The sequence below is a fragment of the Bos taurus genome, chromosome 13, assembly GCF_002263795.3.
Source record: "Bos taurus isolate L1 Dominette 01449 registration number 42190680 breed Hereford chromosome 13, ARS-UCD2.0, whole genome shotgun sequence".
Taxonomy (NCBI): Eukaryota; Metazoa; Chordata; class Mammalia; order Artiodactyla; family Bovidae; genus Bos; species Bos taurus.
This window is the reverse complement of record NC_037340.1, coordinates 2417833-2429896: the sequence shown is the minus strand read 5'-3', so window position 1 is coordinate 2429896 and position 12064 is coordinate 2417833. Positions and strand designations below refer to the sequence as shown.

The window sequence follows — 12064 nt, the reverse complement described above, 5'->3', positions numbered from 1 at the left end:
GTGGCAAGAATACACCGAAGAACTATACAAAAAAGATCTTCATGACCCAGATAATCACGATGGTGTGATCACTCACCTAGAGCCAGACATCCTGGAATGTGCAGTAAAGTGCGCCTTACTACATCACTACTAACAAAGCTAGTGGAGGTGATGGAATTCCAGTGGAGCTATTCCAAATCCTGAAAGATGATGCTGTGAAAGTGCTGCACTCAATATGCTAGCAATTTGGAAAACTCAGCAGTGGCCACAGGACTGGAAAAGGTCAGTTTTCATTCCAATCCCAAAGAAAGGCAATGCCAAAGAATGCTCAAACTACCACACAATTGCACTCATCTCACACGCTAGTAAAGTAATGCTCAAAATTCTCCAAGCCAGGCTTCAGCAATACGTGAACCATGAACTTCCAGATGTTTAAGCTGGTTTTAAAAAAGGCAGAGGAACCAGAGATCAAATTGCCAACATCTGCTGGATCATTGAAAAAGCAAGAGAGTTCCAGAAAAACATCTATTTCTGCTTTATTGACTACGCCAAAGCCTTTGACTGTGTGGATCACAATAAACTGTGGAAAATTCTTCAAGAGATGGGAATACGAGTCCACCTGACCTTCCTCTTGAGAAACCTATATGCAGGTCAGGAAGCAACAGTTAGAATTGGATATGGAACAACAGACTAGTTCCAAATAGGAAAAGGAGTACGTCAAGGCTGTATATTGTCACCCTGCTTATTTAACTTCTATGCAGAGTACATCCTGAGAAATGCTGGGCTGGATGAAGCACAAGCTGGAATCAAGATTGCCGGGAGAAATATCAATAACCTCAGATATGCAGATGACACCACCCTTATGGCAGACAGTGAAGAGGAACTAAAGAGCCTCTTGATGAAAGTGCAAGAGGAGAGTGAAAAGTTTGGCTTTAAAGCTCAACATTCAGAAAACGAAGATCATGGCATCTGGTCCCATCACTTCGTGGGAAGTAGATGGGGAAACAGTGGAAACAGTCAGACTTTATTTTTTTGGGCTCCAAAATCACTGCAGATGGTGATTGCAGCCGTGAAATTAAGACACTTACTCCTTGGAAGAAAGTTATGACCAACCTAGATAGCATATTCAAAAGCAGAGACGTTGCTTTGCCAAGAAAGGTCCATCTAGTCAAGGCTATGGTTTTTTCAGTGGTCATGTATGGATGTGAGAGTTGGACTGTGAAGAAAGGTGAGTGCCAAAGAATTCATACTTTTGAACTGTGGTGTTGCAGACGACTCTTGAGAGTCCCTTGGACTGCAAGGAGATCCTACCAGTTCATTCTAAAGGAGATCAGTCCTGGGTGTTCATTGGAAGGAATGATGCTAAAGCTGAAACTCCAATACTTTGACTCTGATGCTGGGAGGGGTGAGGGCAGGAGGAGAAGGGGATGACAGAGGATGAGATGGCTGGATGGCATCACCAACTCAATGGACGTGAGTGTGAGTGAACACCGGGAGTTGGTGATGGACAGGGAGGCCTGGTGTGCTGCAATTCATGGGGTCACAAAGAGTCGGACACGACTGAGCGACTGAACTGAACTGAACTGAACTGAATTGAAATACAACACTTCATTAGTTTAAGGTATACAATTTGCATTTCCTTCAAAACACACAGCAGAGGCAAATGTCCTGTATGCTGTAGGTGGGTGACTTGGTAACAGGGTTGCCACCTGGGGGTGCAGGTGCATTGGTGAGCAGGAGGAGGTGGGAGTCGGCATTCTGAATCCACAAGTGCTGAAAATTGTATCGTGATTGGCTGTTTTCAGTATCCAACATTGGACATTATGTATCGAGCTACAGAGGCCAAGGGCATTCAGACAGTAGTGTGGTGGGAAGAAATGGTACTCTATTTGATTAGTCTAGAAGGCTCTGGGCAAGGTTTGAGATCATTTACCTGCAGTACCACTTGGGCACATCTGCATGGAGGAAAAAAAAAATGGCCACACTTTTTTTTTTTTGGTATAGAACTTGTACAGAATGTCTAAAGAAGAACTACAAGAAAGTTCTCCCATAGAACTTTCTTTAACTTCATTCTTTCATTTAACTTTCCAGCATTTCAGTGAAATTAACAGTTCCTATTTCACTACTTGGTTCACAGATTTTAGGGAGCACTATTTAAGTACTTCGAACAACATTCATAGCATTATTTTTTGGTGACTAGTATTTACAAGACAAGAAAAAAATTAATAGAGGACACAACTGTCTGCCTAGATGAAATAAATTCCACTTAACACTGAGGACTTCATTATATACTAAATCAACTTCATTCCTCTGTCTTATGTAAGATACACATATTTACTATCTTTGTCCCTCTTGCTGATGTCCAAATGAGCAGGGATCATTATCTGTCCTAGCTATAAAGGCCTCCACTATTGAATTTAAAGCGAGAGCATTAAACTGTGGAGTGTGTATAATAAAGTGCTTACCTAGTGGTTAATTTTTTTTTTTTACTCTGCTTAGTGAAACTGTGGTTGATGAAGAATGTATATTGCAGATGTAATTTACCTGGAGATTTCATTTGTTTCTATCCCACCCCTCAAACCTCGCTTAAATTCACCAACCCCTAATTTAAAATGACACGGTCTCATTACAGCTGTAGTATGGAGTGTGGAACATGGTGACAGCAGTTTAAATCACATTACTTACCCACACGATCCATTATACTCAAATTTCCCCTGATTCAACTGCATCGCTAAATCTGTCAAGAGACAAAAATAATTTAGCACTTCATCTTCCTGGACAAAGAAGATTCTGATGGGGTGATTTTAAATAATGGAAATCAGATACTGATCCCAGGCTGATAGGTCTTTTTTAACACCACAAGGTACTTCTGGATCTGTTAACAGAGAGAGGCATACAACTCTTTTTTCCATGTTTAAATGACCTTGAGTTTAAAATAAACAAAAAATGTGCATTCATAGAGATCATGTTGGCATTGCTTCCAAATTTGGATTCAATATATGAGTCACTGTTGAATTACTGTCGAGAGTACAGATGTCTAAGCTGATATATATATATATAGTTAGAGAAGACACGCCTTATGACCCAGAGGGAGGGTATGCTGGAGAAATCCAATAGGGTTGTATGAATATAAAACTCAGTTAAAACTAATCAAAAACAAACTAGGTAAGTATCATATAAAAAAAATGTATGAGTTAAAAAGAATTATTCTAGTGGGGTCTACACTGGCAAAGCATGGTTATGACTTTTCTTGCAGGCAAACAAAATCTTCTTTATTTTCATCAGCAAAAAAAAGGGGGGGGCCTCCTGATGATTTTTTTTTCTTCTCAAAGTACTGTGATTAAACCTTACATTATAGAATAAAACGTAAGATGGCCTAGAGAATAAACTGCCTTTGGATCATTTAATCTACATCATGGTCTCACTGACAACAAAGAATACAACTTGACATCTTTTTAAATAGGCAAAATCAGCAGTGCCTTTTAATCTTTTTTGTTTCTATTAGAAACACTCCAGGATCGTGATGATTTCTGGTCACAGTTTAGCACAGTTAGCAGCAAGAGGGGTGTCGAACAGAAATCTGACTTCAGTTCTGGTCACTGAGGATAGGAAACACGGTCGGGCCACATCTATGCCAAAGGGACACAAGTCATAGGACTTTTCAGTCAGTCCAGATCACAGGGAGCCCGGTGCATTGAGGTTTACAAGGTATGGTGGATGGGCTTGGAAAAAAAAAGCCCTAGACTGGGAAAGATGAGAGATACCCTCATAGAGGAAAAGAACAGAACAAAAGGGATGTTTTTTCCCAACATTTTAAAGCATTTAAAATGCTTTGAGTGCCCTGAAGCCGGAGCACTGGGATGACCCTGAGGGATCGGGTGGGGAGGGAGGTGGGAGGGAGCTTCAGGATGGGGACACATGTACACCCATGGCTGATTCATGTCAATGCATGGCAAAAACCACCACCATACTGTAAAACAATTAGCCTCCAATTAAAATAACTTGATTAATTTTTTTAAAAAAAGGACCATGATGCGGTAAATAGGTTTTGTGGCATATTTCTCACCTGTTTCGCATGAGTAACTAGAGACTATATTTTTTCTGTCTCTCATCTTCATATTGTGATCCTAGGCTCTTAAGCAAACTTTGAAAACTTTAAAGATTTTATTTATGCTTTCATAAAAATTGACTACTCTCCTTGCAGGAAAAAAAAAATATTATACATTGGAACCTGGCCAGAGTACACTTCGGAGGAATAAGTTATACATTAGTACCTCTAAGTGTATAGGACTCCTTAAACACCATTTTAGCAGAATCTACTCCATAATACTCTACATCTTTATGGTGAGATTCTGCTATGTTGCTGATCTCCTGCTGAATGCCAACAGTGGGAAGGCTACTTTCCCAAGGAGAAATGAGTCATAGTTACTATACAAAGATCCTCAAATTCTTTTCATTTCATTCTGTCTCTGGACAAGAAGATAAGTTTGATCCAAAAAGAAGAAAAACTAGACATATTTCAGAAAAGGGGACAATGTTTAGCAAATTAGTCCCGGCATTTTCAAAAGGAAATTCAATTGAAATCAAACTCTATTATCTTCTATCATTGTTTTATTACTTTAGTTTGCGTTTTCAATTTCTCACCATTCTATATATCCAACAACATGCTGTTTTGCCATATGTCTGCTTCCTTTAAAAAATGCCCACAGTCTACTGACAGCAACTCTTGGCACCGTCCTGTCAAAATATGCTCATGGAATTCGAGGTCACTGGACATCAGTTCCTACCTGGGGTTTGATAGTTCAGCGAAACCATCTGGCAGCCAGCGTTCCAGAAAATCTGAGGCATGTAATTACTGGAGTCCACTCGGCCTCCCTTGGGGTAAATGCGACTCATTTGCCGTTTATTATAACTGTGTAATGTATTAAGGAAAATGGAAAAGAGTATCCCAGCAGTGAAAAATAAATAACAAAGAGCTAAAGCAGTGAAGACTGAGATCAACACTGACAAAAACATGTGACAGTAGAGAGCGGATTTCACATGTATAAAGGACGCTAAAGAGAAAAGCCATTGTTCTCGGCGTGGATTATAAAAACAATTCGCATTTGGGCAGGTTTTCCCTGCTGCTGCAGTCTTTCACATACATTATTTTACTAGCTCTACAACCACAATATTATATTAGCCACCTTTCTGTTTTAGAGATTCCTGCCAAACTCAAAGTTCACCAACCATTTATTCCACTTAATACATAAGGATACTTCACAAATTCAATGGCGTGTGTCTTCAAGTAGCCTAGACCGACTGACTCATTAAAGGAAGACATGTTATAATGAATATTGCGTTCTGTAAAGAAAAGCAAAGATGCACTTAGAAACCCTGCCATCGGACTCACAGAAAGACAAGCGATAAATATAATTACACCTTGAATCACGAGGCTTTGGAGGCAGATGCTCCATCATGATATCAGTAGCTTCTACTTTCATTGATGTTCTGATGATGGAGACGGCTGACTTAAGAAAAGTGTGATGAATTCAATTCGGAGTCAACTATATGTATACCAACTGACATTCACAGCCACCCCTGGAATATGTATTTTCAGTGAGGACTATGTCTTCTCCAGTCCAGAAGTAGTTATGAGAAGTTTTAAAATATCACTTGCTATGTTTTTAAGAGACCAGGTTTTGACTCAAATAGGTCTTATAAAGTGTATCCAATGCAAGAGGCTATGCGCTTGGAGTGCTACCAAATCCAGTCTCTCAGAGCCACCTTGTGGACGATACTGGAAATGACAACACAAGGCCCCCATGAGCCAAGGATGTGTGTGGTCTGTGCAACAAAAATAAGGTGAGATGGAACAGTCCACATGCCCAGGAAAGGAAATGGCAGCAAGTCAGATCACAGCACAATAAAAGAAAAGCAGACAAAAAAGGCAATAGCATTTAACCTTTGGTGTTACCTTCAGCCACATGGAAACCTTGAAACTTTACAGGCTGTGCATAGTTGATCATTGTGGACAAATACGGATGGATATTAGTGGTAGCACCCACATATTTATAAGATGCCATCCACGCCTGCTCATCTTCTACGGTAACCAGGCCCTATGAGCACAACAAAGGGGATACACACATCAGGACTTCAGCAGGACTCAGATTTATGCCACAAACTGCCTTGTGTGAGTGTGTGTTCAGTTGCTCAGTCATGCCTGACTCTGTGATCCCATGGACTGTAGCTTGCCAGGCTCCTCTGTCTATGGTATTCTCCAAGCAAGAATACTGGAGTGGGTTACCATATCCTCCTCCAGGGGACTTTCCTGACCCAGGGATCAAATCCGAGTCTCCTGGGTTTTCTGTGTGGGCAGGTGGATTTTTTACTACTGAGCCACCCAGGAAGCCCCTACAAACTTCCTTACTAGAGATAATCTGGACACAGATCCAAGATGAAAGATTTTTCTCTTCCTCAATTATGTTAAATAAAACATAATTTTTAAAAAGAGCTTTTAATTTATTTAAAGATTTTTTTGATGTGGGCCATTTTTAAAGTCTTTAATGAATTTGTTACAATATTACCTCTGTTGTATGTTGGTGTTTTGGCCACAATGCATGTGGCATCTTAGCTCCCTGACCAGGGATCGAACCCACACTCCGCATGTAGGAAGTGTGGTGTCTTAACCACTGGACTGCCAGGGAAGTCCCAATAAAGGATAATTTTAAAAGTTAACATCAGGACTTCCCTGGTGGTCCGGTGACTCCATGCTCCTAACACAAGGATGATGGGTTCCATCCTGGTCAGGGGACTAAGAATCCACATGCCTTGAGGCGTGGTCAAAAAAAAAAAAAGTTAACGTCTATTGTGGCTCCAAATAATATAAATAGAGATAATAGTAAAATATGAACCTTACCTTACATTTTGGGGACATTTTTTTAGATTTTCAAAGGACTTTATTCCAGATAATATATTGAAGTTCAGAGCAATGCTATGGAATATGTATAAAAGGTATTATAATTCATAATTTCACAAGTTGTGAAATAAATTAAAAAAACAGAGATCCTTCAATTTTAGTGTACAGGTGAAAGTGAAAGTGAAGTTGCTCAGTCATGCCCGACTCTTTGTGACCCCATGGATAGTAGCCTGCACCAAGCTCCTCCACCCATGGGACTTTCAAGGCAAGAGTACTGGAGTGGGTTGCCATTTCCTTCCCCAGGGAATCTTCCCAACCCAGGGATCGAACCCAGGTCTCTCACATTGTAGACAGAAGCTTTACCGTCTGAGTGTAGATTCCAGGGCCCCACCCTCAGAGTTTCTGAAAAAGGGAGTCTGCTGTGAAACCTGAGAAATGGCATTTCTAACTAGCTCCCAAGTAGCTGGTCTGGGGACCATACCTGCTTAACACTTTTGGAAACCAAGACATATACATAGTTTGTGGTATTAAAAAAAAGCTTATTCTTAAACTAATGTGATAATCTACTACACAGGACCTATTAAAATTGCATTATTTTGCATACAGGCAAAGAGTAACAAATTAGTTTGTTTTCTTGTAAATCAGGACAAAAGCAACACAATCAACAACAACAAAAATAACACCTTCAGAAGTGATCAATATTTAATTGAGATCAATACTCCAGGATGAATAAACTATTGACTCATATCAGTCAATTCATTTGTTAAAAAAATGGCCAGGCCATTTTGTTTACCTGATAACATTTTAGATCATCAAACTGATTTCACCAATAAAAGCCAATAAATAAATAATGTAACTTGTTGACATTTTTAAAAATCATGTTTTCAAGTGTCCCCAGTTAAAATTTGAGAGTTCATTGAGCACATAATCATGAATACACTGAATCTGAAAATAAAAATGACCTATAGGTCAGGAAATTCATTTGATAGCAAAACGGAAAGGTCTTTGTTCCAAGTATATTGGTGTTTTGAAAGGCTGTTAGTCAATTTCACATTGTATCCATTCTAGGAGCTTTATTTGACATTACTTAATGTCCGTCTAGTCAAGGCTGTGGTTTTCCCAGTGGTCATGTATGGATGTGAGAGTTGGACTGTGAAGAAAGCTGAGTGCAGAAGAATTGATGTTTTTGAACTGTGGTGTTGGAGAAGACTCTTGGAGTCCCTTGGACTACAAGAAGATCCAACCAGTCCATCCTAAAGGAGATCAGTCCTGGGTGTTCATTGGAAGGACTGATGCTGAAGCTGAAACTCCAATACTTTGGCCACCTCATGCGAAGAGTTGACTCATTGGAAAAGACCCTGATGTTGGGAGGAATTGGGGGCAGGAGGAGAAGGGGACAACGATGAGATGGCTGGATGGCATCACCAACTTGATGGACATGAGTTTGAGTGAACTCCAGGAGTTGGTGATAGACAGGAAGGCCCAGTGTGCTGTGATTCATGGGGTCGCAAAGAGTCAGACATGACTGACCGAACTGAACTGAAGTGAACTGAATTTTGACTTTATCATAAGGGAAGTAAAGTAATATTTTTAATTGTTATATCCTCTTCACAGCTCATGACATCAAAGTGGTCCTTTTAATAAAAGTACATGGTGTGTTACAGTTGTGAAACTGTTGGCAGCCAGAGGCAGAAATTTACTTTATGATTTGATTCCCACATCAGGGCTTCAGAAAGTACTATTTTCTTGTCTATGGGGTCCTATCTTATTTGAAGGAAAACCCAATATTCTTACTGTCTAAAGTCTGGAATAATTCTGGTTAAGTCTGATCCCAGTCTTCTCCTAAGATACTTGTGAAATTCTCTTCTACTAGAATTTCTTAAGATACTGGGGTCAACAAAGATAAGCTGATCTTTGATCATTGATGTTTGTTAGCTAAGCAGCTGTGACCAAGTTATTTTCATCTTTAAGGCCTTAGCCTTCTCATGCGGTTAGTGGGTCGGACTGTATTTGCTACACATGATGACTGACAGTAACAAGGTTGTCATCCAGGGAATCAGCCCGGTACCCAGCTTATGGTACTGGCATTACTAATTATCAATAAACATACAGTCGAAGAATTATACATGCCTTTGTCCATTGTCTAGGAATGAAATCTCAAATGCTAACTAAGAATATACCTAAATGCCCAAACACTTATTTTTAGAAAACTCATCTTATTTGTCTGCCCTAGGCTTTGTGATTCTATCAGGAGATAATCATTTCATCACATGGTTAATTTTTTCTTTTGAAGACTCTTGTAAGTAGATGCACTGAGCACGTAAATATTATCCCTATAGTCTGATATTTCATGGGCAGTGGGTGGGAGAACACAGAATAAACAGCAGTTAGTAACACCTGTTCAATATTGAATGACCACATAGTTTCTAATAATGAAAACAAAATGCACAATGGAATTGTTTTGTTACCTTTTTGCTGTTTTCATGTTCAAGGTCATCTGAAGCCTAAATTAGAGAAAGAAAATAATTTACTTCTCTAAAGGGAGAAACTCCAAGTGTACTAGCCCCTCACCTGTGGATATTTAAATATGTTAGTTACCTGTACACCTGCTATTCTATTTATCTGTTAAGATAGGACATTACTGGTGACATAAGGCCACAGATACAGTGAGAACTGAAAGGATATCATGGTGTAACTCTCTTCCACACCAGAAAAGCTCATCTTAATGCTTATCTCCATTTTGGCTGATAGTCTTCACCTATTTAGTGCTTCCTTAAGGTAATTTAGTTAGTGATCTAGTGATGGGGCTTGGGAAATAATCGGTGTGACCACCTCCTCTGGTATGTAAAGGATCACTCTTGAGCAAGTCAACACTCATGTCTGGGTACAGATAAAGGTGGATAATGAGTTTAGAAGGCATCTAATAATCTGAAAGTAGCTGCAATGCTCTATATCAGAAAAGGTAAACGTAATGGTAGTATTCTCCTGGCTTCACTCAGCAGATAAATTTGGTCTCGTTTTCTTAGCACCTACTGTATACACCTACCTGCATCTTCATCCATTGTCTTTAAAGATGAAGTACTACTGCTCCCATCAAAGACCGTGTCAAAGGATTCAGTCATCACCCTGGATTTATTTATCCTAAAATTAACTGCCTCTGGACTCCTGGGTTCCCTTTAACCACTGGTTCCCCTTCACAGCAAAACTACTCAAAAGTATTGCTTCTCCTCACTTAGATGTGTCTGTTCAAGGGTCCCTACCCGCCCCGAAACTCCTCTTTTCAAGGTCACCATGACCCCCAGGCTAGCGATCCAATGGACACTCTTGCATCTTCTTACTCTATCACTCACTAGTATTAAAAACCACCCACTTTGCCGGGCCCTCATTGGGGAATGAGATGCTCAGAGGGTATGAACTTCCGGTTATAAGATGAGTAAGTCCTGGGGATGTCACGGACAGCATGGTGACTAGAGTTAACAATACTATTCCATCCCAGGTGGTGAGAGCGGTGAATCTGCCTGCCAATGCAGGAGACATAAGAGGCATAGGTTTGATCCCTGAGTCAGGAAGATCCCCTGAAGAGGGAAATGACAATCCACTCTGTATTCTTGTCTGGAGAATCCATCGACAGAGGAGCCTGGTGGACTACAGTCCATTGGGGTAGCGAAGAGTCGGATAGGACAAAGTGACTTAGCACACACATACACTTGAAAGGTGTTAAGACAGCAGACCATACATGTTTCCATAACACACACACACACACACACATACACACACAAAGGTGATTAATATACTGGTGCTTATTCTATGTTAGGAGAGAGATGAGACCTCCAATGGGTAGCACTGATTTTCTAATGAGGGTTTGCTGGGATGATTGGGGTCATTAACTCGATGATCTGAACAGCATCACCTTTGCTGCTGGGGTGCTGCTGCTGTCTTCCTGCTCACGTGTCATAAGGAAATAAATAACATTTGAAAGACATGGGCCAAAGAGGTAGGGGTCTAGGGGTCAACACTAGGCATGGCCGAAGAGTCACTGTACTGTGCATGCCTCGAGGTCAGATGCTGATTCTGGCCACCCCACTGAGAAGGGGAATTACAGGCTACCGTATTCTCTTGTGGCTCTCACATTTCTGAAATGGCATAACTACCAGCTGCCATCTCCTGGAAGTCATGAAAGCAAAGAGCACCAAGACTCTGACCTTCTTGACACTATTGGCAATAGCTTCCTTGTGACCCAAGTCATCTGCAGAAAGTTCACTTCCATATTTGTATTCAGGGTGGGCTTCCTCCTCTTGCTCAGCTGTGGGAAAGACAAAAGGAAAATTCATGAAGCTAACTTAACACCAAGGGGTCAGGCCTCCTCTGTAATCTTGGGTAGAACAGAAGCACTTTGAGATGGGAAGGAAGCTAAAAACAGGAACGTTTTAAAAAGTAACTTTTTTCAAGTTAAACTCTCACTAAACTCTTATCTAATCAAGGTCAACTGCACTGAGCATGATTTTTTTTTATTGAATATAGTTGGTTTAAAATATTGTGTTAGTTTCAGGTGTACAGCAAAGTGATTCAGTCATATATATATATATATATATATATATATATATACTGATTATTTTCCATTACAGGTGATTATAGATATAAAACACTGTTCTTGTATTACACGGTAAATCATTGTTAGCCTGGTTTTTACATGCTTGACCCTTTTATAAGCTTTTCTTATTCTATCCTAGTATATACAATAACCCTAAAAATTAAAAGCCTCAAACACCTCAGGAAGATCTGTGACTCATGAAAGGATAGTTTGATCTTCTATGACACCCAGAGAAAACAAGATACAAAAGAAGGAAAATACATTTGATAATTCTGAAAAAGAGTCAAAAATGTCCACTTGAATTTTATGGGCATAATGACTTGTGGCTGGGAGTGGTGTGATACAGAAAAGAAAGAACTTGGAAGGACTTATTGCTTCTGTAAATCATTTGCCAAATCTGGCTTAGGTTTAAAAGACTCTGAAGTCATTCCTGGGGTTCATGGTGGGGAGCGAGCAGGAAGTGGGTGCTATATCAGGCTGGTGCCCCAGGAGCCTGGACTGAGCTAAGTAGAGAGGCAGAAATGCCATTATTCAATCCTTTGGTTCAGGAAATTACAAGAACTCTGGTATCCACCCAAGGCTGTCAGTGGAAAAAG

General features: G+C 40.1%; 1 protein-coding gene across 16 annotated transcripts in view; it reads right to left on the bottom strand.

Moving 5' to 3' along the window:
• PLCB4 (phospholipase C beta 4) overlaps positions 1–12064 on the bottom strand; it is a 482400-nt gene that overhangs the window by 73608 nt on the left and 396728 nt on the right. For 11 of the 16 annotated variants that reach the window (XM_025000312.2, XM_025000311.2, XM_025000314.2 and 8 more), the window contains 6 exons: positions 11080–11180; positions 9346–9381; positions 5936–6077; positions 5238–5322; positions 4767–4891; positions 2665–2716 (listed from right to left, as the gene is read on the bottom strand). In XM_025000312.2, the coding sequence (XP_024856080.1) occupies positions 2665–2716; positions 4767–4891; positions 5238–5322; positions 5936–6077; positions 9346–9381; positions 11080–11180 (541 nt within the window). The remainder of the gene's footprint in view (positions 1–2664; positions 2717–4766; positions 4892–5237; positions 5323–5935; positions 6078–9345; positions 9382–11079; positions 11181–12064) is intronic. The other 5 variants (XM_059892392.1, XM_025000316.2, XM_025000319.2 and 2 more) reach the window with 1 other exon arrangement.